Source organism: Molothrus aeneus, chromosome 6, assembly GCF_037042795.1.
Source record: "Molothrus aeneus isolate 106 chromosome 6, BPBGC_Maene_1.0, whole genome shotgun sequence".
In the NCBI taxonomy this organism is placed as follows: Eukaryota; Metazoa; Chordata; class Aves; order Passeriformes; family Icteridae; genus Molothrus; species Molothrus aeneus.
This window is the reverse complement of record NC_089651.1, coordinates 30,163,536-30,190,358: the sequence shown is the minus strand read 5'-3', so window position 1 is coordinate 30,190,358 and position 26,823 is coordinate 30,163,536. Positions and strand designations below refer to the sequence as shown.

At 39.3% G+C, this 26,823-nt stretch overlaps 3 protein-coding genes across 4 annotated transcripts in view; 2 read left to right on the top strand and 1 right to left on the bottom strand.

The window, feature by feature from the left end:
• The window catches only part of PALS1 (protein associated with LIN7 1, MAGUK p55 family member), a 55,635-nt gene extending 50,607 nt beyond the window's left edge, over positions 1-5,028 (top strand). Inside the window, exon 14 of the mRNA XM_066552187.1 lies at positions 1,946-5,028. Within this exon, the coding sequence (XP_066408284.1) occupies positions 1,946-2,122 (177 nt within the window). The 3' untranslated portion in view covers positions 2,123-5,028. The remainder of the gene's footprint in view (positions 1-1,945) is intronic.
• A 925-nt stretch (positions 5,029-5,953) lies between these two features.
• Positions 5,954-15,760, bottom strand: ATP6V1D (ATPase H+ transporting V1 subunit D). 2 transcript variants are annotated; one of them, XM_066552341.1, is made up of 10 exons: positions 15,703-15,760; positions 15,603-15,668; positions 13,098-13,215; positions 11,905-11,984; positions 10,514-10,581; positions 9,801-9,845; positions 9,268-9,371; positions 8,821-8,887; positions 7,469-7,547; positions 5,954-6,830 (listed from the first exon to the last, which is right to left on the bottom strand). In XM_066552341.1, exons 2-10 carry the CDS (start codon positions 15,641-15,643, stop codon positions 6,689-6,691), a joined length of 744 nt encoding a protein of 247 aa, XP_066408438.1. In that variant the 5' UTR covers positions 15,644-15,668; positions 15,703-15,760; the 3' UTR covers positions 5,954-6,688. The 2 variants fall into 2 exon arrangements, with proteins under 2 accessions (XP_066408438.1, XP_066408437.1); XM_066552340.1 differs by having other exon boundaries at positions 15,603-15,743.
• Positions 15,761-15,943: 183 nt separating this feature from the next.
• Positions 15,944-26,184, top strand: EIF2S1 (eukaryotic translation initiation factor 2 subunit alpha). The gene is made up of 8 exons (XM_066552282.1): positions 15,944-16,060; positions 17,852-18,093; positions 19,462-19,541; positions 19,969-20,120; positions 22,572-22,678; positions 24,453-24,550; positions 25,194-25,337; positions 25,642-26,184. Exons 2-8 carry the CDS (start codon positions 17,853-17,855, stop codon positions 25,765-25,767), a joined length of 948 nt encoding a protein of 315 aa, XP_066408379.1. The 5' UTR covers positions 15,944-16,060; position 17,852; the 3' UTR covers positions 25,768-26,184.
• Positions 26,185-26,823: the final 639 nt, after the last annotated feature.

Here is a 26,823-nt window from a genome sequence, read left to right as displayed (position 1 = left end):
ATAAATCCCCTTCCTTGAGATGGGGTCACGGTGATGGTACTGGCAGTTAGCACTGCAGTGAACCAGTGTAGTTGTGCTCCAGGTTGGTAGGCAGACAATGCTAAGGGAAGGGTTCATTCAGGATGCTCTTGCATAAAGGGATGTGAGAGGTATTAGACAAGGGAATGCACTGCTAATTCATTAATCCTGGGGTACAGTGTCTGCATTGGGGTCCCTGCATTTGGGTACAAAAACATGACCTTTCATTTCAAAACTGTGGAAAACTCAGTTTTGTCCTCAGGTAAACCTGGGAGTAATTCTAATGGAGCAAAGCATTACTGGTTTTCATTTCAGAATGTACCTGCCTTTGGAAAAGCATTTACTTGAAAATCCAAAACTCTTCAGCTAAAATTATTTTAATTCTTGATCTTGTGGGATCACTCTTCATTTTTAACCAGTCATGTCAAAGATCTGAGTTTATGAGATTATTTAATTTCTCAGAAGTTAGTTCTGCAGAATGGACTTGAAAGCCAAATAAACCAGGACATCCGAAAGCTTAGAAAAGTTCCTTATCAGGCTATGATATACCAAGTGCTTATTGCTCAGGCAGTGGAATAGGTTCATCATCACCTTTTTAACTGAAATCTACCCTGTAGTGATTGGCAAGTGCCCTTTGCCACCACAGTATCTTCAAAGTACTAATTGAGCATAATGCAGTTCATACTAAGGGAAAACAATCTTCCCAAGATAACTCGCAGTTATTCCTGACATGGCTGTTGCTCAGGAATTATAACTCACTGTGTTCTATGGCTGTGTTGTTTTGCTCTCCTTGTTTGATGCAAGGGTGATTCATTACTTGTGTGCAAGATTTAAAAGTCCATTAAAGTCCAAGTGTTGAAACAGAAGAAATTTCCTTTTTTTCCTTTCCTCCCCTGCGTCAAATATAATCATAGTCTTTAAATGGGTGTTTCTTCCTTCACGATTATGCCATGAAGAAAACTTTATTTTATATAAATATTGCATCTTATGTTCTGGATTTTTGTTGCAATAGTCAAGGAATCCATTTGCAATAAAAAGGGGTGCATTTCTTGGTGTTACACTGTGCCTATTTTCTTTCTGATTAATTGTGTTGGGGTTGTATTTATTTCATTTGGGTACATGCTACCAAGTTAAATCCCTTTCCTGATAAAGAAAAGGGTATTTCTTGCATGTATGCTCCAATGTTGCTCTGATTTTATCCAGAGTGTGTTATGACTAAGAAAAAAATCCTGAAGGCCTGAAGTTCCTTTTGAAATATCCTTCCTAGAATATTATCTCAAAAATTAAACCTGAATATTTCTTCACACAATCCAAAAATAAGTTGAGAAAAATAAACACACTTTTAGAATCTAAGTGTAAGAAAAATTCTGAAATCAAAACATTTCTGCTTCTGCCTTTATATCATTTATCTACACTGCAATATTCTTGCTTTTAACATATGCTCTTCTAGCTCCCAAGTGGTGTTTTCCATATTTCTGCAATGTTATTCACCTGCTGTTATGGTGATTTGGTCAACCTAAATGTGTGGCTCTCACTGCTGTGTATTGAGCAGTGTCACCAGTGTCAGCTGTCTCCTTTGGCTGTTAGGTATTGGTGGTGCCCAGCAGAATGCTGCCTTGTTCTGCACGGGTCCAGTCTCCCTCAGTGATGAGATCAGTGTTGTGCAATGAGCAGTGCTAATCTTCCCCATTTTCTTTAGCCTGGCTAGTTATTTACTCTTTGCCACTCATAGCCAATCAGTCAGGATTGTCTTGAATGCCCTTAGCTTTCAAATATGGACCATGGTTAAGTGTTCCTGTAAACTTTTCAAAAGCCAGTAGCAACACCAGGAGTGTTTGTGTAAAGAAATGGATTTGTTCCCATTCCCTGCTGTTACTGTGGGGAAGAGGCTTACACACCTACACTAACCCTATGTTTCTGATTGCAGCCAGAAGAGCTAAGAGAAATCATAGAGAAGACAAGGGAGATGGAACAGAACAATGGCCACTACTTTGATACAGCAATTGTGAATTCTGATCTTGATAAGGCATATCAAGAGTTACTTCGGTTAATAAATAAGCTCGACACAGAACCCCAGTGGGTGCCCTCCACCTGGCTACGATGAGAGCAGTTCCAAGGGACAAAAGGACTTCAATCGAGTTCCCTTTCCAGGCAGATCATGTGTAGGTCTGCCCAATTCTAGTACAAATGCATGTGAGCTCTAGACCTCAGTGGCAGCATCCTTTGCCAGTGAAATTGCGTATTACTGAAAAATACGCTGACCAGCTTGTGAGCCAGTTTAACTGATCTAAAGATTGTCCAGGTTTTCTTTCTCTGTGGTCTAGAAATGGAGACCATATCAGTACTAAATTCTAAAGCTTTACATAGATTTTTTTTCTAGCAACTACTTTTATACATAAATCCACTTTTTTAACTTAGGATCACCCTTAGGACAAAGATTTTAAGTGTGTTTGTGTGTATATGTATATATATAGTCCATGCTGTCATATAGTTATAAATATGAATGTTATTTAACACTTAACTTAATGAGTTTGTGGGACATGATGCTAGTTCAGGAGCGTAATTCTACAGATGATTGGGCAGAGGAATAATCTACACATGAAAAATGTCAATGAGAAACCTCTCCTGTTCAAAAAATACACAGAATGAAGATGCTGCTCTGGTCTGGAGCTGCCCTGTGAGGCTTGAGTTAATATTTTAATTCTCAAACATTCCACTTTCTAATAGCACTGTATTGAAAAATGTGTATAATGTAAATATTTCGATCCTTGTGTCTTTTTAGTCAGACTTTTAAAATCAGATTTGACTGCACAGTAATTTTAGGTCCAATCAAATATGACTATTATATTGAACTTTTAGATGTGGTATTTTTACGGTATTTTCTTTAAAACATACCGACTGATTGGAGCCGCTGTTTTTCACAGACTTGTAGAGACAGAAAGGCAGAGGTTATATTTTTGTGAAAATATATAGTTATAAGACATGCTGCTTGAAAGTCAACTAAAATTCTCATGTTTTATAACAGAATACTGACTAATACAGACTGATGTGCTGAACATTGGAAGACAGTGGGGTTTTTTAATCTCTGCAAATGGTTCATGTTGTGGCTGTTGGACTAATGGACAACTAACTGGAATTAAAATAGCTGAATGTAGCTACTGTGTTATGAGTATTGTAATTCACTAGCCAACTTATTGCCCTGCATTTGCTCAGTTCTGCAGTGAAAATGTGTAAAACACTGGTAACTGACTGAGAAGTCACAAGAAAGGGGAATATTTTTAATGGTTAAAACAAAAAACTTGAAATAAGGGAACAAAAGGTAAGGTATGTATCCTGATGCATTCTGCAAAGCAGGTGGGAACATCTCTGCATCCTCAGATGATTCTGGCTGTGGAGGTTTAACTACTGTGGTTGTGCATCTGCAGTGGGGCTGTTGTTACTGACACTAAATGAGTAGTATCTTGGCTGGTTTGGGTAGCACAAAGAACCTTAACTGTGAATATCTCTTTTAGCCATAGAGTTCCTTTGTTCCTACAGGTAAAACACTGGAATTATGTCAATGTGTAAGTCAATCCTGTCTAATGTTGAAGGATAAAAAAGTAGTTACTGTTTTCCATTCTGTCTTGCATATATTCTTTCTTAAAATGTTAGTAGAACAAATTCACACCCATAGTTAAAGAGCTGAAAGTATAGAGCAGATATAAAGAAATTATCAGATAACTGTCCTAGGTACTGAACTAATAATCAGTACACTTTTATGTTGAAAAATTGAAGTATAGAGTGCATTCCTGTCTTGCTAGAAAGGGAAATTATTTGCTGGTTTAATTAATATATAGGGCTGAAAAGCAATTAAGCTATTAGTGGGGATAAGTAATGATGCTTCAGAAAGAAAATGGGGTGAAACTTGAGTATCTTAGTTCAAGTCAGCATTAGAAATAATACTGTGCTACTGTTGGCCTAAGGGCTGGATATTCAAAATTGTGGCTTTTTGCCTCACATTGCAGGCATGTTCTCAGTTTCATCCATAGCTTATGACAACAACAGTGTTCAGGTGTATTGGAAAAACTGTATTGATTCTACCCTTTTTAAAGAAAGATTATTGTAAATGCATTAGGCTTTTGGGTATTGAATGTTTCTGGACAAGGTGGAAAGCAGTAAAACATGTTGAGTAAGGTTAACCTAGCTCAGCTGTGTAGGTGCTGCCAAAATTCTGCCAGTCACAATCAGCTCAAGGTGGCTGCTGAACCCCCTTAGGTATTCAGTGTTTATAGGCAGCATCAGTCTCAGCAAATCATGCCATTAATGTTATTTCATTCATGTTTGTCTCCCCAGTTTTTCTGAAATGGTGTACAGAATCTGTTTTATACAAATGAGCTTGTGAATGTAGACTTAAAGCATATTGCTTAAAGTTGAGTTCTACTCTCCTAATTCCTGAGGCACACAGAACTCGCTGACATCCATGGAGAGGTGCTATGATAGCTTTTAAGCAGTGTTAGCTTTGTCTCCCTCCTGCTGAAAGGAAGAGCTTGAGCAGCACTGAAATATGTATCTGGCTGTCCATCTGCTGCCAGCTTGGATCTGGAACTACCTTGTGTAAGAAATCATTCTGTCTTGTTTAATGAAGAATGTGTGCTAGTTCCCTCAAGAATAACAGAAAATACATAGACATCACTGGTAGAACTCTTCAGTCTTATCCCAGGCTTTGTTGTGAGCTGTATCAGACTGAAATGAGGGTATTTGCGTTTTTACCAGTCCTGATTTAATTCAAATAAATGTTAAATTAATTGCATAAAGAATTTTTGAATGTAATTAAATGTGACTTTTAAAAATATTAGATGGGGGGTTCCATGCCTTAAATAATTAAGGTAACTTTACTGAGACCTGTGGTTAGCCCCATATTTTACTTTTTTACATATATCTGCACTCTCTATTTTGAGACATCACGAACTGCACACTAATGTAAAAATGTAACATATTTCTAGATTTAAAATAAATCACTGTACAATTTTACTTCCTGTAGTGGATCTTGAGAGTCTTCTTTTTGCCACTTTGCTGAATGTGTGAAACATGCTGTGACCCATCAGTGCCCTGCAGGATGTTCTGTGTACCTTCTGACACCATCCATCCTGTGGGAGAGACAACAGGTCTGCAGAGCTCCAGTGTCTCTTTCAAGCTTACAACAGACTATGGACCTACCATTTAGCTGTGCTGTCTACAGCTAAATCTGTAGACCTACCATTTAGCTGTGCTGTCTACAGCTTTCTCTACACAAGAGAAAAGAAATGGCCTTATTATTCATACAAGTCTAAAATTATTTTTAAAGGTGTTCATTTATTCCTTGCAGTTACCCTGTATCTGCAGTTAAGTGTCGTGTTTAAAACAAGATGCTTACCTTGAATAGATTAGACTTTTAGTACTATGTACTAGGAAACTATGACCCAGCCTTAGTTCTGGGGCATGTGTTCAGTTTGCTGATTGCAAACCAGTGCCTTCAAGAAAAAGAACACAACCAATGTGTTCAAGGAATGACTGGACATGGCTGTGGACTGACAAGGTGGTGACTGGTCAAAGGTTGGACTCGGTGATCTTCGAGGTCTTTTACAACCTAAATGATCCTGTGCTTCTGTCTTTAGGAAAACAGCTCTTCAAACTGAGCAGGGTTTAGTGACAGCCTGCTGGTCAGCCAGTCTCCTGGACTCCACTCATCAACCTTGGACTTGAGAATTGCAGGAAGGATGGACTGCTGTGCATTCAACCCTGCTTTGCTTGCCAGCCTACTGAAGCAATGAAGATTTGCAGCAACGTGTAGCTAGATGATTTTTTCTATGTGCTTTTGGCAGGAGGGAGCCACTTCTCCACAGTTACTTATTTAAAGACTAAAGATCACGAAATGTGGGCACAGACTGTAAGAGATGTATGCTGTGTGGTTTCCATGTCAGGGAGAAAGGATGAAGCAGAGGTTTTATTTTGAAATCAACACAACAAGCTTTTAAGATTCATCTTCTAGCAACTCGAGCCAGACACCAGGTATTTTAGCAGTTAAAATTTACACTTGTTTCTAGCACAGACAGTACACAAGTTGGCAGAACCTCTAATTAAAACCGTAGATATTTTAGGCCAATGGTAACAATCGTGCAAGAAAAATATATCACAGAAGACTGTGGATTTCATCAACAGGTTAGAAAACTAGAGTTTCCTTTACAGGGAATTTGACTTCAGCTGTGCCAATACTGGATCTAAGCAAATTGAACATTACTGGTTCAGCAGCAAAGAACATCACATGCATCTTCCTCCCTAAGTACCATTTTTCTCTGCTTGTACTAGGAAGGGGAGCAATTAGATGAATGAATCTTATTAGGCAAATCCAGGAGCATCCTTCAAAAAAAAATACAACTATCAACAGTCATTCCTACTAAGAACAAACAGGCTGAACATGGACTAGAAGGCTTTCCTTATAGTAAAGCATCTGACCCATTTCTGCCTTCCCTCCTATGCTGTAGTCAAATTCCCAGATTTTTAATCTCCCAGGAGAAATCCACAATCCATTCAACTCAAGACTTGGACACCAAATGAGAAGCCACATAAGTATCTTGGAGGCAACATGTCTTGAATTATATTGCAACTGGACATTCTGTATTTTGGGTCCCCTGCCCCCAGCAACTGTGCAGGGTTACTCAAAGAGAAGGTCTTCATCCTTCTCTTCTGCTAAGAGATTGGCTGGCTCACTTTCCTCACCAGCAGCCCTCCGCAGCTCCCGTTCTTGATCAGACTTTTCTTTCAAGACTTTTTTCTTTTCCTGGATCTTTTTAAGCCTGTGAAGAGAAATGCAGCTTTATCTGTGAAGCAAATTTTCATACAACATGAAAAATGTTTTCATACAACAGGTTAGTAGCTATACCATACAACTTGAACTTGATAAAGCTACCTGGAAAAGTTCCACAGGAAACGAAAATTCTCTAACAGATACCAAATTTGGCAAAATGGCAAAAATAAAAGGTTTTTATTGCTAGCTGCTGCAATTGGAAAACTTAACCAAACTATAAATTATATTCTTGACCCTAAACACTGCATTATACTATCCTGCTTGTATTTAATCAAGTTCATTCCTCTTTCATTCATTTCAGATTTTACATTTTTGTTTCAGGCGGCCCAGAACATTGACTGTATTGGCAAAGGTGTTGTTAAAGCAGAATACCTCAGGGTACTGTACCACATCATTCCCTCTGGAAGAACAATGACAGCTATGTACAAATTAATGGAAGGGATTCATTTATAACTTTCAGACAAGTAATTGGTGAGTGCCTAGCTCTGGAAACTCCATGTGCAGCAACAATGAGGTCATGTTTAACAATGCTTGCTTCCACATTTGGTGAACAGTTCTCTTAACTCCCTTCTGAGGAATGGTCTATGTTAGGAAGAGACCATTCTAGTCTTTTGACTAGTCTTTTACCTGTAGAATTCCTCTCGTTCTCGTTCATCCAGTTCTGTGATGATATAAGAAAGAGTACGCTCGATCCTGGGAATAATCACTAAAAAAAATATAAGGAAGGTGGGACTGCTGTTATATTAGCCAGGAAGTATCTAATGTATTGCACAGATGTTGTTTGATGTCAATCTAGTAATTCTTTTGGCTAGGGGAAATCTTTGTCTTTCATGGAAGATCATACTATTTCCTGATGGACAAGTACACAAAATATAAAAAACTCCTGACAAGCAGCCAAATTTGAATTAAAACTATGTTCTTCCATCATTCTTCCATTGTTTCAGAAACTTCAGTATACCACCTTTACTCAGAATTATCCATTTAAAAAGGCTATCATGAAAACACATACTCAAATACAACACAATCACAAAACAAAAGGTAAGACACTAAATACAGGTTTAACACCAACTGCACAAGCTCTGTATCGGAATCATTTGTTGAAAGAAGAAACCTGTTACCAGCACTACCAAAATTATTTGGAAGGCTGCAGAGGAAACTTTTTCTAAGTCATATTCTCAGTGATAAGCTGCAGTTAAGGCCTGTATGTTCAAAGAAACCAGTCTATGAAAAACTGCTGAAAAGGATGATTTGGAAACATGGACTGAAATACATTACTGTATACATGCAAAAGTTACTAAATCCAGGACATCAAAATTTAGAAAGCAACTTGAAACAGTCAAAGCAAAGCACTCTGGACACTGCGGCAAAAGGAAGCACAGCCAATGTTGTGATTGTAACAGTACTTAAGAAATGGCAAGAAACAAATTTACAAACAAGAACATGAAGAACAAAGAATTCAGATCAAAGAAAAATACCAGGTTATTGACATATGGACTGTTCCATCCAAAATGAAGAAGTCACCAGCCTCTCCACTGGGCACCACCATTACAGTTTCAAAATTCATTAGAGTGACTTAACTATAGTTTAGTTGTTTGAAGTTTATTATGCTACCTATTGGAACATCTTAACACATAGAAACATCATATCTTTTGCTTCTAGTCAACAGGCTTCACCAGTTAAGTCAAAGTCACTAGCAGGGACTGCAGAATATTTGTTAAACTTTTGTCCTGTAGGTTCTTAATACAATTTCCTGATTACTTTCTCATGTTTCCCTATTCATTTATCTCTGTGTCCTCCAGTCCATTCCACTGGGCTTTTAATTTTTTTCTTTCTTGCAATAAGCCTAATTGTAATGCTTTTTAGAAAGCATTCTTGAACTGGTGAGAAATTCTAACAAGAAAGAATGGCTTCATTGGCCCTGCTCCTCAGCTTACATAGAAACAGAAAATGTTATGCATCCCAAATGGAAAAATACTCACCATGTTCAATTGCATTCACACGTCTGTTCGTTATTTTAATGGCTTCATCCAAAGTAATAAAGGATGTCTGATGGAATGGGATTAAGTAGTTAATATATAACAAGACAAATTCAACATTTCTATCAGTTCTGTACACAAAATCAAAGAGCACTTGAAAGCCAAGTCTATAATGTAGCTTTAAAAACTATGTTCTTGATAGAAGTAGAATGTTTTCTACTAATGTCACTAGCATGCTAAATACTGCACAGTTACAAATACCAACTCTCCCAAAAAGTTTCTTCTGAGCATTAAAGAACAAGGATTTCTCTGAAGCAGTAATATGGCTAAAAAAGGTTTGCAACTTTATACAGCACTGGGACTATATTAAGCTACAACTACTGAGAGATGATACTTTCATTTTAGAAAAGTGAGAAACCAATGATCTGTTCTTTTTTAACTCTCACCAACCTGTAACGAGGCCAGTTCCACAAGCAGCTCCACAGCTTTGGCATAGTTCCTCTTCAGCTTAGCCAGCTGTTCTCCACCTCTGGCCAAGCCAGTCAGCTCATAGCCTGAAAAAAACCAAAAGTTGTTATTACTATTGCACTTATAGTGTTTCCTTACTAGATAAAAATTAATACTTTACCCACTATAGGGATATAAAGAGCTTATCAAGTGAGAAGCTAAAGCCTTTGCCCATTAACAAATTGTCTTTTTAGTGGTTTATGTTGTACATGTCTCTAGTAACACTTAGAAGTCTCAAAATCTGGAAATACAAGTCTTCTCCTCACCTGAAGAACTCACTGATTATCGAAAGCAGAATCTGTTAGCAGTTCCTAATAATCCCTCCATGTCACAGGAGCAGGCAAAACATCAAAGGAGGTAAGTACCCCTATGCCTGTGATGTAAACTGACTTACCATTAAGACATGACAGTATTTCTATGTGAGCATGGAATGGCTGTAAGTACATAAAAACAGAAAATACTTGGGTTGTACTTACTGTCCCCTCCTTCCTGGTAATGCTCAAAAACTGGCAAGGTTACACCTGAAGAGAACGAAGAAAAATGCATGTAAGAGACATGAAGGGTTACAGATTTATGAAGTACAGCTCACTTTTACCCCATTTCCTTCTGATTATGTAATGGCAGAAGCTTTGTTTACAAAATATTCCTACATAGCTTGGAACAATTAAGTCATGCTGGTTCTGACATTTAATATGGAACTTCAGAATTGTGTTGAGTTTGCAGAGATCAAGACCCATGAAAAATTCAGGGAAGTATTCTGGTTCATTCCATTTTATTATGTTTAGTACTATGTTCTCTTTGCTTAAGGAACATTTCAATCATTCAATCCTGATTTATCTGTCTTGTTTTCTTTATAGACAATTGTGTGGATAGACAATTGCTTGAAATTTATTTAACTTTGGGGCTTAACTCCTGATCTGTTTTCCAGTAAAGCTCTATGGAAGTTATACTTTGTCCAGAAATTCAGAAATTGGACTGCAGTTTACACACATTCATTTTATTTTATGAGAGGTAAGTAACCAAATATAAAAATCATAAGCTGTATGTGAAAAAACAACAAATTACAATTGTTCCTACAGATAGGTAAGAAAAAAAGGAGACAGTGTTTGGATACATTCCTGCCTATTTCCAAGTCTCCTCCCACAATTCCCTTATGAGTTGAAGTACTCATGGCCTGGAAAGGAGTCACCTGCTACATTGTCTTTTTTAGCTCTGATCTTGACTTGCGCTTTGTTCACATTTTGAATCACAGTGGTACTGTAAGGAAGAAAACACAGATCCTGATCAGGAAAATTGAAGTGGTTCATTAACTCATCATTATATACAAGATGAATCAGTTACCAAATAGCTGCAAGGACCTGGAAAGTGTTGTCAGCTCAGTTCTCCTTGCAATTCATTGCAAAGTCTTCAAAGGTAACACAGAAGCTTTGAAAGAAACAGGTTTCCAGCAAAGTTTGGAAAAGATGCAGAGTCTATGAAATATAACTTTAAAAATGTCTTAGACCAAATTTACAAAGCATAGCTAAAAAACTAGCCAGTTATCTGGCAAATTATTTTAATACCATTGAGTCTAATCGACCTGTAAGATTTCTTTCACAATGAAAGAGAAGGAATTTCAAGGATTTAAATGCAAACCGAAGCCACAACATTTTGTTCATTTTAGTTTCTAAGTATTTGCTCTTTCAGAGCATTAATGAGATTATTCACCCACTACCATATTAACAAACTTGGACTTGTACCACAATTCATCTTGAAGCATTCCAAAGTAACTTAAAGTCTTCCAAGAACAGGTCACTACAGCTAACTCCTCTGCTGAAGTCCAGTTTACTTACAGGGTGGAATCTGACTTGTTTATGGCTAAACACAGTGACTAGTTAGGACAGGAAACAGCACTATATCCAAATGAAAGGGCAAAAAGACTTTTCTTAGCAGCACGCAGATTACTACTGTGTCTGATCACTTGGCTCTTCCCCATTAGTTGGAAGTACCATCAGATGAATCTTTAACCCTTCCCCATGCACACCTGAATGAATTACACAAACACCCTAAACAAAACTGTAATTTATTAAAATACAATTAAAGTATCCTGCTGGAAGAAAAGGATCTGTTTCCCCTCTTGCATACAGCCCTCTCTATCCTTAGTGAGATAAAGGTCAGCAAGGTAGGAGATAAGAACAACTAGTAAAATCACTGTGTGACTTACTGGCAGAAAAGAGCACACATTACATCTATCCCTCTAATTCTCAAGAAAGACCAAATTAACAAATTGTCCAATACTCTGATATAAATTCTTGCTTCCCTACATTTTTTATTCCAAGGCGCAAAAAGCAACACCTTCTCAAACCAAGGACAAAAAATTTTGGTAATGTTTCCACTTGGTTTAGCTTCCAACAGAGTTTTCATTGTGCAAGTTCTCTCTCTCCTGCCTTTACATAACAGAATTTCGTTCATCCCCTCCACTGTCATCTTTTTTTAGGTGCCTTTAAGAATTTACCTTTTTTTCCAAAAGAGAAAATAATAATTTGTTGATAGCTCTTTCCCATAGGTAGGATATGCTCATGGAAGCCCAGCAATCCTCACCTGAAATCTCCTGCTGTGAACTTTGCCTCAGCAAGTGAAAAGGCAGCTTCTCTCATCACCTCACCCATCAGCATCTTAGTCTGTTAACAAAAAAAAATGGCAGCAAATACAAGGCACATTGTTACTCCTTTTCCAGGATAAATAACTAGCAGCATAAGGAGAAGAAATTGAAGAGAGTGAGAAAGTCCTATATGCATAGCTTACTCTCAAACTGAAAATTGTAATTCTCAGGTGACTGGCAAAAAAAATTCAGCTGTTTCACACTGTAGAACTCACAGAAAAAAGCAAAAGATCTGTCTTAATAATGAAATTCTATTACATGGGGGTTAAATAACAACAATAAAGTGGCTCAGTAGGAAAATAATCGTTTCACATTGTATGGAATACTATGAGACAGCTGAAGTTGGTTTTCAACATACAAATGTTTACAGCTTTGTGAAGCTGCACTCTCCTCCCACTCTGTTTTTTCCCAATTTTTACAGCTTTGTAGCCCTTGTAGCTAAAAACTATTGAGAAACACCAGCCTGTGTGTGTTAGACAATGTACAGGAAGCAATGACAGATGATGAGAGCTTGTCTACAGCGTGGCAACAAAGGACCACTGCTAACCATGGACACTGCAGCAGCTGCAACTCAAACAGTACAACTCAATCTGTCTGATATGGCAGAGCAGAACAACACATAGTAGGCTCTACTGACTATCTCAGATTTTCTACTGACTATCTCAGATTTGTCATCCTTGTTACAAAGGAAGAAGTGGGACTCTGTTTCTTCCTAAAGGAACAAGTCCCATCTGAACAGAACTTCTGCTTGCTAGTGTACCTAGTCATGCAGGAAACATTACAGATGTGCAGTATCCCCTCAAGCCAGATAAAGCAATAAAAATGGGACTACAGAACATTTTAACACCAATCCTAAAGTATTTGGCAGCATCATGATAGGGAACTTGGGACACAAAAGAAAGCAGAGGCTAAGGCTGTCTGGAAAGAGGTGAAGAATATTAACTCTTCCAAGTTTCTGTATCATTGCAGCCAAAAAAACAGAATTCTGCTCAGTAGTCTCACTTACAAAAAACAGGTTAGCCAGAAAGTCATCCTGTATTCCAGCCTTATCTAATGAAGTTAGGAGAACAGGAATGCACAACAGACAGAACGGTAAAGTGAGCCAAACAAAGGAAAATTCTAATTTACCTACCTCAATAATTTTCTTAAGGATCTGCCTGAATCGAAGCGTCAAAGCATCAGATTTTTTCTTCAGGAGGTTACGACCTGTTTGGGCTCCTTTCAAACGAGCCTTCATGATGGTCTGAGCCCTGGTAAGCAGAGGAATAAAGAAAAAACATCCTGCATCATCTGAAGGGATTAGGAAAAAACTTATGTGAAGTTTTCTGACGTGCATATGACTGAAATGATGAAGCAACCATGAAACACCATTGCAGTAAAACAAGATGGACACTTCAGGACAGAATTTTAGATTCCGATTTAAAATCAAGGGAATTTATATTTATCTCCATCACCAATGAAAACTACAAGGTTATTATCTGTGAAATCAAAGCTCAAGGAAAATTGACAAGACATCTTTCAGTGCTTCTATAATAGGAAATAAGAGTTTTCATTTTTCTTCATGACTTAGAAGTACCAGAAATCAAGCTACTCCAAATATCTGCTGTCACTGTGACACTGGTATTAAGTTCTTTTACTGCCACGTCATCTTCTCAAAATCAGACAAAGCAAATTCTTCATGTGATCATAACAGTTGATGCCATGTTCTGATTTTACAGAGCAAGAAGATGCAGCAGTTGTACATTCTGGTTTCCCTTAGCTTCATATGCTGCATGGGAGATTTACAAGCTATCGAAGACAATCAAAAGCAGCAACAATTTAAACAGGATATTAGTGAGTTAGTTGTAGCTTTCACCTTTACATCCAGTAGCACACTTACAGGTTTCTTGTATAAAATTCGGAACTGTACTACTTTCTACATGCAGCCACTGTGCACAAAGGACACCACTTAAGCCAAGTTCTTACACACTTCCTCTCTGACCTTGGAAAAAGTAAGTATAATTAAGATTCTATCTACACAGTGGAATCCATTACTGGCCACATCAACTGACATGTGATGAGAATAGCTCCATTAACATCTCCCAAATATGTATAACTGAAAACCATGAATACTTTATGAATGTTTATGATTTAAAAAAAAATCAGAGAGTAAAAAGGCAACTTTACTTTCCCAACAAGCAGGTGCCTGTCATCACCTTGGACTGACTTGTCTGCTCTGTTCACCACCTGCCAGAGACTGGCTGGCCTTCTAGTTCGAGCAAGATCTCACTGGCTCTGAGAGTGCAATAAACAAAGTCTTGTTTACTCTCAAGGAAACCGAGCAGCTTCTGGAATTGAAGATTTCCAGCACAGAAGAGACTGATACCAGCAAGCCACTTTATAACAACAAAAAAACCCCCAAACCAACATAAAAAGTAAACCTTGTGAAATACTCTTCTGTCAGTTAAGAAAATTAATTGTTGCAGACACAGGACATCTTTATTTTGCCATTCTAACTTACATTCCTTTGGGAACAGCACCCACATTATTGTCTGTCACCTTGTTTGAAAACAGCCTTGTGAACATTGTACATGACCACCCTCACGCCACAGTGACACATCACCTCACAAAACCAGATACCTTTCAAAAGTGATTGAAGTGCCCTCTCCTTGCACACCTAAACTGAACCGAAAAAAGCACTACCAAAGAGCAGGAGTGAGACCAGATGACTTAGTGTCTGCAGCAATTCATTACTGTGTATGCAATAGTTTATTTCCAAACTAAATTTCAAAACAGAACATTTACCATGTAATGTATTAATCTTTCCATATAAACTGTTACTTTATATGTCTTGAGCTCATACAGAGTGAATAATTATTATTTTATATTTGAGGTTTTCTGTCCTTCAAGGAATCCTTTTTATTATAAAGATTATGCGCAGGCAACCCACTTTTATGCAAGAAGATTTAAAACAGCCTTTCACCTTAAGCAAAGTCTTGTCTGTCCTGGAGGGTTCCAAAGACAAACTAAACAGTGTTATTAAAACAGCAATTTATTCAATTGTTTGTGTTAGTTCCAATGTTGGCAGCTTTCTAAGCCTTCTCAGGAGACATCTGATTTCATGACAAATAGTTTGCTGTCTGGAGCTGGAAAATTACCTGACTGTCCACTACACTGGAAGCAAGTTACTTCCTTCTTTTAACGCTCTATGGCCAACCTCTCACGAAGCAGTACCCTCTGTTGCAAAGTTAGAGGAAGCTGTGGTTCCGTTTGTCCATTTTTCCTACACATACACTCTAAAAATTATTCTTTTTTAAGTCAGGTTTGCGTAATCACTTGATTTTAAACATCACACCCGGCATCTCGGTGCCGGGGGCCCTGCCACGGCCCTGTGAGGACGAACAGAGCTGATGTGGAGCCTGGAAGCAGAATGTGAAGTTTAGGACCAGCGGCCCTCAGCGGCTCCGCCACAGAACCGGGGGAGCCCCTCTCGACGGCGCAGCACAACCGGCGGAACGACTCGGAGGGCCGAGCCCCGATGAGGAGCCCTGAGCGCCCGAGAGCGGCCGCTCCTGCTGCTCCCGCCTCCTCGGGCACGGCACGGAGCCCCCGCGCTCCCCCCTCGGCGCTATCCCGACCCGTCACGGCGGACACTCACATCCGCGAGGGGAAGATCTCGATGCGGTCCTTGGCCGACATGGCTGCGGCGGGGCCGGCTCGGGCTGTCGCCGCTGTCACCGGCGGGGCCGGCTCGGGCTCTCGCCGCTGTCACCGCCGGGGCCCGGACCGGCTGTCGCCGCCGCCGTCACGTAACTCGGCCCCGCCCCCGCGCGAGGCGGTGCCCGCGCGCAGGGGACCGAACCCGGATGCCCGCGCGGCGCCGCTTGTGGTCACGTGTCCCCCGGGGCCGACAGGCGGAGACGCGATTGGCTGAGGCCGCGGTTCCGGCCGCCCGCCGCCAGGGGGCGATCGAGGGGAGCGCGGCCCCTCTCTCCGCGGCGTCTCTGCGCCTGCGCAGTAAGGCGGCAGAGGCCGGGCGCACGCGGCGGCGCGAGAGGGGCCAGCGCGGGACGGCGGGGCGCGAGCGCAGCGCGGGACCCCCCGGGTCGTAGCCAGGTACCGCCGCGCGCCCCGGGGCCGCGGGGAGCGGCGCCGCTCGGGGCCCGGCCCGGCGTGACGGCACCGGCACCGCGCCCGCAGCTCGGCAGCCCGCGGGGCCTCCCTCCCCGGGCCTCCCGCCGGCGCCTCTGCCCGGCCCCCTCTCCGGTGCGGCGGCGGTCGTGGGGCAGCGCCCATGCCGGCTGCGCCGGTCACGACTGGCTCGGTTTCCGCAGACGTTGTGCGGCCGCGAGGGCCTGGGCTGAGGCGTGTCCAGCTTCTGGAAAAGATGAATTCCAGCTTCGGCGCGGTGGGCGTAGTGTTGCTCCTGGGGACCTTCCCCAGAAGGCCGAAATGAAAACCTTGTGACTGTGGGAGAGGAGTGAGGGGCTGCGTGGGCTGAGCGGTGTTTGTCCGCTCCTGCTCCCTGTGCCTCCCGTTTGTCGCTTTGCAGTGCAGCTTTCTCGTGTACCCCATTAAGCACCGGCGGGATCGAGCCGAGCTGCATTGAGTGGGCTGGAAAGCCGAGCTGTAAAGTTTTCCCTTTTAACCTTGGAGTTGTTTATTCAGCTTCAGCTTAGACAGAATTATACAAAACCTTCAGAGTGTTTTTATAATGTTTTGCTATTCTGTATTTCCTCTTCTTACAAGTTAAGAATGGAAATAAGGGTGGACATGGCCTTCTGAATTATGTGGACATGTGTACATAGCATTTGGCATTACCTTCCTACTCTGATTTTAAATTCTCTCATAGCTAGGAAGCACTCGCGCTGCTGTAAAGATCATGACTAAAACTTAAAAAAGGTGACTAAAATCTTCTGAAGGAGTGATGCCTTTGACTTGGCATCTTGGGCTCCTGCTGCTGTAGAAAATTTTCTGTGTGAAACTTCAAGGCATAGACAACTGAACTAATCTAGTTACACGTTTAAGAGCATATGGATTCATTGTCAGAAAAATAAAGCAATGTAAGCATTTCTTCTTAGCACCACCTGATTAAATGTTGCTTTTGCCCTTTTTTGATTTTGAATGTATAATGAAGAAATTCTGGCTTTTCATGTAATTTTGTTGGGTTTTTCCCCTCCACACTAGCAGTCTTGTGGGGCACTTTTTTTCCCCTTTCGGTAGTTCAGGCCAGGCTAGTTCTATTCTGATTAATGCCTTTGCTTTCTTTGCTGACAATTGGTGTCTGGAGCAGGTCTTGCAGGATTACTCTGAACATACAGTGCTGAGTTTAAAAGTCATACGGAGTCTCCTTCTCAGTACTACAGAAGCTTCCATCTGCCTCTTATTTTCTTAGCCTTACGTGCTGTCTTATTATGTGCATACAAAATACTTTATGAGCGCTGCATGCTTCTCTTCTATGTCCTCCTGCTCTTGCAGTCCAGCTGATGATCCTTGAGAGTCCCTCCCAACTCAGCATATTCTGTGAATCTGTGAGAATGTTACACACTCATGACTTTAGATGGGTGTGAGGTGTGCAGTGCCACCTTTCCAGCACTTGAAGAAGCCTTTCCAGCGTGGTGTGTATGACAGGTGAAGTGGGTAATGAAGTCTGGGTAGCAAAGCTTTTTCTACAGAATTGCAAAAAAATAGCATCTTAGGAAATGGTTGTGGTAATAGTACTTGAAATACAAGTTAATTCATTATTTAATTTCTATTAAAACCTAAGCACAACCTTATCCTAATGGCTACATTTCCTGCCACTGTTCCTCTCTATCATCCCCAATCCTTGCTGGTTTCTTGCCATGTTTGTAGGAGGAGGCAGTGATATACTGTGAAATAAAAATGTTTTTTCTGCTCAAATTCCAGAATGCCGGGACTAAGCTGTAGGTTCTACCAACATAAATTCCCCGAGGTGGAGGATGTGGTGATGGTCAACGTTCGCTCCATTGCTGAAATGGGAGCCTATGTCAGCCTGCTGGAGTACAACAACATTGAAGGCATGATCCTCCTCAGTGAGCTGTCCAGGAGGCGCATCCGCTCCATAAACAAACTCATCCGCATCGGCAGGAACGAGTGCGTCGTGGTCATAAGGGTCGACAAAGAGAAAGGTATCTGGGCGTGTGCTGGGCTCTGTCAAGATTGAATTTGTAGACAGAAATGCAGATAAACTAAGCAGGTGTTTGTGGGTTTTGTCAGGGCTACTTTTTTTTGAGCATTGAAATAAAATAGACCATCACTGGCCATACCTATGATCGTTCTTCTGTTCCTCTGTGTCCTTTGGGAATTGGGTTAATGAAAGTAAATCACATCAGTAAAGATTTAAGTGGGTCCTCACCAGATCGGTCACTGAATTATAGTGAAGTGGAATTTTCTTTTGATGGTTATGTAGATTTTCTAAGTCAACTGAAGGGAAGGATCATTTGCTATAGAAGTAAAAATCTAGATGCTAAGCATTTAGTGCTTACCATCCATCCTGTTTGTTAACATTGTTGATAAAGGTGATGGCAAGTACATAATCATTGTGAATTCTGTAGGGTACATGTTAGGATTGTACAGGCAGTTTTGGTTTTTCCTGCCTTTTGAATGTTTGAATCTTTGAAGGTTTATTAAATGTAATTTCTATTGAGAACATTTCAGATTTTGATAATACTGTTCCATGCAATCTCTAAAATCTCTATCCAGCTATACAGAAATAATAAACACTGAGCACGTCTCCTAGAAATATTATTGTTGGTATTATGTTCTTCAAGTTATATGCTTTTCTAGAATATTTCTGAAATTCCAGGTAACTGAGAATAAATAATGAATGACAGAATAAGGAAAAGCAGAGATGAAAGAGGGGCAAGAATAAACTTACTGCAGATAAATCTGAAGTGAAATAAGTTTCCCAACATCTCTAATGAAATTATACTTTTACAAATTAATCTTGTTTTCATATTAACAGAGGAATACATCTTGAATTCATCTAGTGGTCTTTTATTGAACTTATTGGAGAATATATAGTTTGTGAGAAATAGGTGGAGGCCTTTTACAATTTAGAAGAGAGTTCAAAAGAATTTTTTTCATGAGCATTTCTTTCAGGCTGAGCCTGTTTTATTAGGAAACTGTTCAGAGCTAAAGTGATGAGGTGCCAGTCTTGAATTAAATTGTGTTGAGCACTACAAAAATGTGCATTAAATTTGCTTCTTTCTATGCTGGAATGATTTTTTTTTCCCAAACTGTGTACAGAAACATAAAAATAGATCACTAGTTGCTGAGATAAGTTTTGCTACTGTAAGTATTTACAGTTGAAAGAATTTTGTATCCTAATTTGGATCATAATTTGCTGAAATTCATCAAGGTTTGGTCTTGTTTCTCTCTGTGGCAAAATATGGGGATACTGTAGGCAGTACTGTGTTTGTTCTTGAGTTTCTCTTGAAGGAGTCAGACTTCAATTGCACAATGGCTGACATTTTAAAAATCATCTTCCCCAACAGGTTATATTGATTTGTCAAAAAGAAGAGTTTCTCCAGAGGAGGCAATCAAATGTGAAGACAAATTCACAAAATCAAAGACTGTAAGTTGCCTTTCTATATTTAGGCCCTGTGTATTCCCAGCTTCTTTCTTGAGCAACCAAAATGCACAGCTGTAAGATAAAAGTAAAGCATCCAGGTGTTAGGCATACTGTGATTCTCATTTACCCCTGCAGAGATATATAACCAGCTTATGTCCATGAGTGTTACATGGTAAGCTGCTTATTAAGTAATTAATAGATCAAGAAAGGTGTAAGTTGAGAACTTATGATGTAAATGGGTATATTTAAATGGTCAGAAATCCAAAAGTATATACAGGTTTAGCACACTGTGGGCAACTTTTTATTGAAAACATGTGCAGGTAGTTTCAGGCTCCCATCCTTACTGCTGTGTGGTCTTAACGCTTCCAAGTAGAAATTTTCATCTACTTTCAATATTTGGTTTGGGGTTTTTACCAGTCCGGTGTTGCAGGTTTACAGCATCCTTCGCCACGTTGCTGAAGTCTTGGAGTACACTAAGGATGAGCAGCTGGAGAGCCTGTTCCAGAGAACTGCCTGGGTGTTTGATGACAAGTACAAAAGACCTGGATATGGTGCTTATGATGCATTCAAGCATGCAGTCTCGTAAGGACTTCTTTGCTTCTAGGGGCTTGTTTCAAACTGCAGACAAGTATTTCCTGCAGTAGATCTGTCACTGCATTCTTTTGGGTTGTATCATTTGGTTTCTTTCCCAGAATCAGTATGAAGAATATACTGGTCAAGTAAATCTAGTAAACTTTGACATCAGTCTAATAGAGGAAGAACCACTGGTCTTCATTTGTCTGTCAGAATTTGCCTGGTTTTAGTCCCAGGCAGATTTTATCAGAAATACCTAGCTTAATGTCTGAGGATATTTCTACTCAGAGCTGATTGTCACTCTTCCACTGCACAGGCAGCTTTTTTCTTTTTCTAAATGCAACAAGCTGACTTGTTACTTCTCTCCACTTCGGAACTTAAAGAATAGGATCCTAAACTTAGAAATGGAATTATGAAAAGAAAGAGGTGGAAATTGTCATGCTAAGGAAATATGCACTGAGATAGATGGCTGTTATTTTTTAAATGGAGTCTGATATTTTAATTTGCTTTCAGAATCGAAGTATTTGGTTTCCCTCTACAGAGCCTGCTGTGAAATTGTCAATCCTAAACTGGATTTCTCAGTGAACATTTCCAGTTTTGTTCTCTCACAGCACCGAGGTGTGTGCGTGATGAGGTGGAGCTGAACGCTAGATGGCAGTAATAATGCTGTCAGAAGTGGCGGTGACTCTAGGAGCCAGGGCACTCGGTAGTGTTTTAGGGAGCTGAAAACCAGCTCTGCGTTTTGAGGGAAGAAACAGCTTGTGTCCTCGTTTGGAGTTAATGTGTTTTGTTTCATATTGTAATGATTCTTTTCTGGTGATAGCAAATTTACTGGTAAAGGCCAAATCTGGACATACTGCGTCAAAGGAATTCCAGATCGCTCTTAACTGATAAATACTTAGTTAAACATCTGTATAATAGAATTTTTTTTAAAAAAACACCTCTAGTTACACTGGCTGTTTTAGCTTCAGTTGTATACGTATGAAAACTCCTGAGCACAGGCCTTTTGTTGCTCACTTAATATTCAATTTGGAGCACAAACTTCTGAAACTGTCTGTTCTCAAAACATCTTTCCATCAGTAATGCCTTAAGATTTCTGACTGTGATCTGCAAATTTTTTTTCCTGTTGTGCCCCTACATAAATGTGTAGCAGCTGAGTAGAACAATGTGGATATTGCTGCCTTCCTGTTTTTGCTGGAGTACTGTGTGAAGTTTAGAATTCCCGCTAAGAATTTGGCTTGTTATTCCTTTCTTTGTACTGAGGATTAGTGTTTTGGAGTTTCACACAGCATGACACCTATGGCAGAAATTGGACAATATATTTACCTTCTAATCAGTAAAAATTATATATTGAGAACCTATTGTTGAAAGCCTAACAAATGCTTTAACAGGTGCATTTAACAGGACAGTTTGGAAATAAAGCAGCATTTGTATATACCCTAAATCACTTCTGCCATACAGGTTCATATTTTGATCTGTAAAACCTGTCATGTTTCTGGGTTCTGTTTGCTTGTTTGGCCCTTCTACTCTCTATACTTAGCATACAAAAACATGAAGGTTGCTGTTTTATTAGCAGCAGAGACCAATCTCTAGTATTACCACTGGCTTTTGGGCCATTTTATTTCATGTTTGCCTGCTGGTAGTATTGTAAGTGATCTGGTGTTTTTTTCAGAAAACTGTGACTTTTTGTCTCTGCAGAACAGGAGGTGTTTTTGTGATGAACTTTTTGGTTATGTTCTCTATTTCAGATAGATTTGGAGTAAATTTAATACAGCAATTGAAAATTGATGCCACTTCTTTAAAAGAGAACTGCTAATTTATGTTGGTAAACAGCAGAGGAGTTTGCTTCTGTGATCTCTGAGTTTGAAACTATGAGCTTGGGATTTAAAAAGCCTTTATCCTTGCTTTAGCTGAGAATGCAGCCAGCAGATAAATGTCTGTCTGTGATACAGATACTGTTAAAAACAAGTACCAAATAACATGGAATGAATGTGGGTTACTTTGTAGAATGACAAATATCTTGTGTTTGAATGAAATACTAAAATAATTTTAAAACTCCAGATTCATCATGGATTTGCTTTTATGTGGTATGAGTTTATTTTCACTTTGGAGAAAATATAAAAATATCAAGAAGCTGGATAGTTGTCACATTCTATTTATGTCATATAGAGGGAGCAGGAGAAAAGCCATTCCTTTGCTTTAAAAAAAAAATTAAATCATTCCGATTATTCCTTCCAGGAACAAATTGAGTAAACTGCTGTGTTTACCAGTAGAAAATGCTTTGAAAATAGATGTGTTCATTTTCTTGCAGTGTTTCAATGGGTTCTTAAGAAATTTCCATTTTCTTTGCCTAGTAGGTATCAAGGATTATTTGTAAGAAGTAGAAATAGTACCAGAAGTTTATATAGTGTTGTATTCCTCTTCAGTATAAGTTCTGTAACGTTGCTTTGCTTGGCTCAGAGACCCTGCAATCCTGGATAGCCTGGATCTGACAGAGGAAGAGAGGCGTGTGTTGATTGACAATATTAACAGACGTCTGACACCACAGGCAGTCAAAATCCGAGCTGGTGAGTTCTTCCCACGTGCTCCTTGAACCTGTCTCGATCCTTAGGTTGAGATAGTGTATCTTGTTGCAAACCATAAACTCAGTTAAAACTAATGGTTCATAATGCTGATATTTGAATGGAGCTGTTCAGAATTAAGACATCTTAATCAAGGATTGCTTTCAAATTGCCTGTGTGGCTTCTATCCCAAAGTGCAAGGTGGTTTGGCTTTTATTTTTCCTCCCGAAGTGCAGATTCCTTGGAACACGGACTGGTTGTCATGATAGATAATGTGGTCCGTCATATTGCATTGGCACACAATGAAACTAAATATTTTATAGTTATTACTGCATCTACAATATTCTTTTTCATTATTCAGAGTTTTACATTCATTGATTCCCTGACAGGATAATTGAACTCTGTCAGTACAGCTACAGCATGCACCTTAGTCACTTGTTCATAAATATGTGAAAATAGTATTTTTAACAGATTGATTGCAAATAATTCAGTATAATATATCTGCTCAAGCCTAGGACATGTCTAATCTATGAGCTAGTTTGTCTCTTACTAATTTAGTGTGGCAGAAAAAGCACATGACTGCATGACTTGAGAAGACATACTTCAAAACTGTAAATCTGGCTCTACAGAACAGCCTAAAGGCACACTTGCCATTAAACAGATAGTGTAGCCAAATCATGTTTTTAACTAGATTGAGAAATTGCCTCTGCTCTGCAAGTGTATATTGAAGAGCATTAACACTTGCTGATTACTGTGGAGAGACGAGATAAGCCTTTTCCACTCTGAAATCAAGAAGAGAGTACAAAAAGTAAGGTAATGTAAAATTCCTCTACCTATTGCTTGAGACTGCCAGGAGTTAACAGTTCAAAAATTTGATGTGCTTGCCATGAAGAGTGCATTTACTAACATGAATAGCACTTCATTACTTTTGAAAATAAAGTTAAAGAGCATGTCTTCTTACTTCCTTCATGCTGCCTATTTAGTTCTGATGGTCTGTCATTAATTTTGTCATCAGCACAAGTGTAGAATCTTGCCATTGGCTTCTCTTCTCATCCTCAGGCTGACTGGGATGTTCCTCTGTGAATTTGTTCCTGATAGCTCAGAATTAGCAGGTTTTTGTGAGTCACCCAGAAGTGAAACCATCTCCTTTGTGTAGCTTAGTCTTGTGCCATTGCTATGCAGGTCAAGAAATCTTTGTCTTTACACTGGTCAGGGTATTACAGATATCAGCAGTATGAGTTTATGCCTTGATTTTCAAATACCTACAAAAGGCTGTAGCTAACTATAATTCTAACCATATGTTAACCTTATAAAAATGTATTCTAATGCTCCTCAAGTGATCCCTCTGTGCCTCTGTTGTAATTGCTGATGGAATTCCGTAACTTTGTGGATGTGCTCCTTTTCACGTTTCATTTTTCCTGATGTTGCCTTTTCCCTGGTATTTATTGCTTTTATATCTTCATCTCCCCGTGTGAAGTACATAATTATTGGTGTTGTATTTGTTGGATGAGAAGTGAGTGAATATGAGTGTATAATTTTGTATCCTTGCTTTTCAAAGTGTAAGGTAAAATGTTGCATTATCTAAAGAATTTAAAAAGACTCTTATTTCAACTTAAAAGTCAAGCAAATGTAACGCCTTCCTCAGACTTGGGAGCTACTGAGGCTCTCATTGTGGGTAAACATTGGTTGCTAGAAAGATTTGTTAAAGTTTAAGTTAAGCTTTAGATATTTTGCAGCTCTTGGTAATGGTAAAATTTTATTATTTGTATTTCTCTTGTAGATATTGAAGTGGCCTGTTATGGTTATGAAGGCATAGATGCAGTAAAAGAAGCTTTGAGAGCAGGCTTGAACTGTTCCACAGAGAACATGCCCATCAAAGTAAGTGTCAAGTCTTAATAATGGAATCAAAAGCAAAATTTTCTGATGCCCTCAGGGACCAGGGGTTTGCAATTGCTCTGCCCCATCAAGCCATGTGCCCGATTTTCAGCTCTTCTCCGGCAGAGCTGTAACACACTCCTTCAGCCATGTGCTGGCAGTCCTTCCTGTGCTTGTGCAGTGCCTTTCAAAGTTTGGGAAGCTGTATTTATTCTGTTCAATTTATTAAAGTCTAGTATTGGCACAGAACATACCCACTGTTCCTTTATGCAGTCTTAACTAGGGAGCAATAAATTTTATTTTCAGGTATAAGACTGTGTAAGAAAAGGAAAGTTTGCTCCACTGACATTTGAGTGTTGGTAGAATGACTACTGTACCCAGGCCTAGTTTTTCTTCCCCAACAGTTTTTGGATGTTAAGTGTACTACTGAGTAAGTGTTTTTAAAAAAACTTGGTAGTACTTTCTCCTTTGAAAATTACTTTTTATAATAGTCTCTTGTAGCAAAAGAAATGCTTTACTTATTCAGTCATCACAAAAAAGGAAAACATGTAGGTTTTAATGCTTTTAATTTTTGGTCCAACTAGGCATAATATCTTTTCCTTTGTTACTGAGTTTGCTTTTTTCTCCAATCTTTACAATGTGGTAGATTAATCTGATAGCCCCTCCTCGTTATGTGATGACCACTACAACACTGGAGAGAACTGAAGGACTGTCTGTTCTGAATCAAGCCATGGCTGTAATTAAAGAAAAAATTGAGGAGAAGAGAGGAGTCTTTAATGTACAGATGGAGGTAAGAACAAATTACATTCTAAAATACAACCTTTTTCCTTGCAATATTTCTAAAGTAGAGCAAGATCAGTAGTGCTACAAGAAATCTGAGCAGAAAGTTAAGTTGCTAAGTTATTAAAAAAAAAGTTATTAGAAAAATCAGGACCTCTGTGTTCTTGAAATAAACAAATGGCCAGAAAATCTAATTTTCCTGGGTGACTTCAGGACGTATTTTATCTCTTGCTCTTTATGTAGAATCAGAGTCTACAAATGATGTGACCTTCTTTATGACAGTTTGCCGTGTGTTCTGGTTTGGTTTTTTTCAGCCTAAGGTGGTCACTGACACAGATGAGACTGAGCTTGCAAGGCAGTTGGAAAGACTGGAGAGGGAAAATGCTGAAGTGGATGGGGATGATGATGCCGAGGAAATGGAAGCCAAAACAGAAGACTAAATGTTCTGGGATACTTAGAAGAGAGACCATATGAAAAATTAGAAACCCCATGCAAACACTCTGGACTAAATTATTTCAGTATTGAAAACTTCAGAAGTAAATATATGAAGTGTTTTCCTGTTTGAAAAAGACCAAAATGTAAAAGGCTCTTCTAAATAACATTTGGTGCAGCAACTTACACAAATTGATCCCTTTGAAAGGAAGGTGCCTAGTCAAATTCAAGACCCAGATCTGGCCAGACAGAGTTTTCAGCCCCCTACTTAACATTTTCATACATAACAATTCCTAATTGGTGATTACAGCTCAGTGCATCTGTTCATGATCTTTCCTGGGAGCAGCAAAACCAAGCAAGTGGAACAGTTCTACACAGAATGTATTTGAGCAAGTATTCAATAAATTTCTGGGCTATATAACTCAGAGGTTTTGGGTTTTTTCCTCCTTCTCTTCTGTCACATGACCTAGAGTGGTATGAATATAAAACCTGGAACAGTATGATCAATGGGTGACTTCTCTTTAACATTGAAAGGGCTTTCTCTGTTTGCTTTAAATCAAGCTGAGAATGAGTGGAACAAAATGTTTTACATTAATGTTTTCCTTGCAAGTTTGTTGGTGCACACATGTTTAAATTAGCGTTTCCTTTGTTTATCATCTGCATTTAGGGACCGAGAACTTGAAAACTTTGAAAATAGCTTGTTTCCATTCCAATAAACATAGCTAATAAATGAAAAACTACTTATAGTTGCACTTTGCTCTGATGGGTGAATATAGCAGGAACTTTAGTGAACTTGTATAGTTCAAAATGGGCAGCCACTGTCTGTGAGCTCACTGCAACATGACCTTCAGTTCTGCCTACCCTGTATGCCATTTACACTGAACTGAGATACTCACTCTAAAAAAAAAACTGTTTATCTTCTCTGAAGAAGAGAAACAAGATGTGTTTTCTAAACTGGAGTTAAAAGAATTTTAATTTCCTGTTTTACTTGTCAGTGGGAATTGAGGGGAAATAGTTGTGCTTTTTAAGTAATCTTTCCAACTTGCTAGATTTCTAAATGTGTT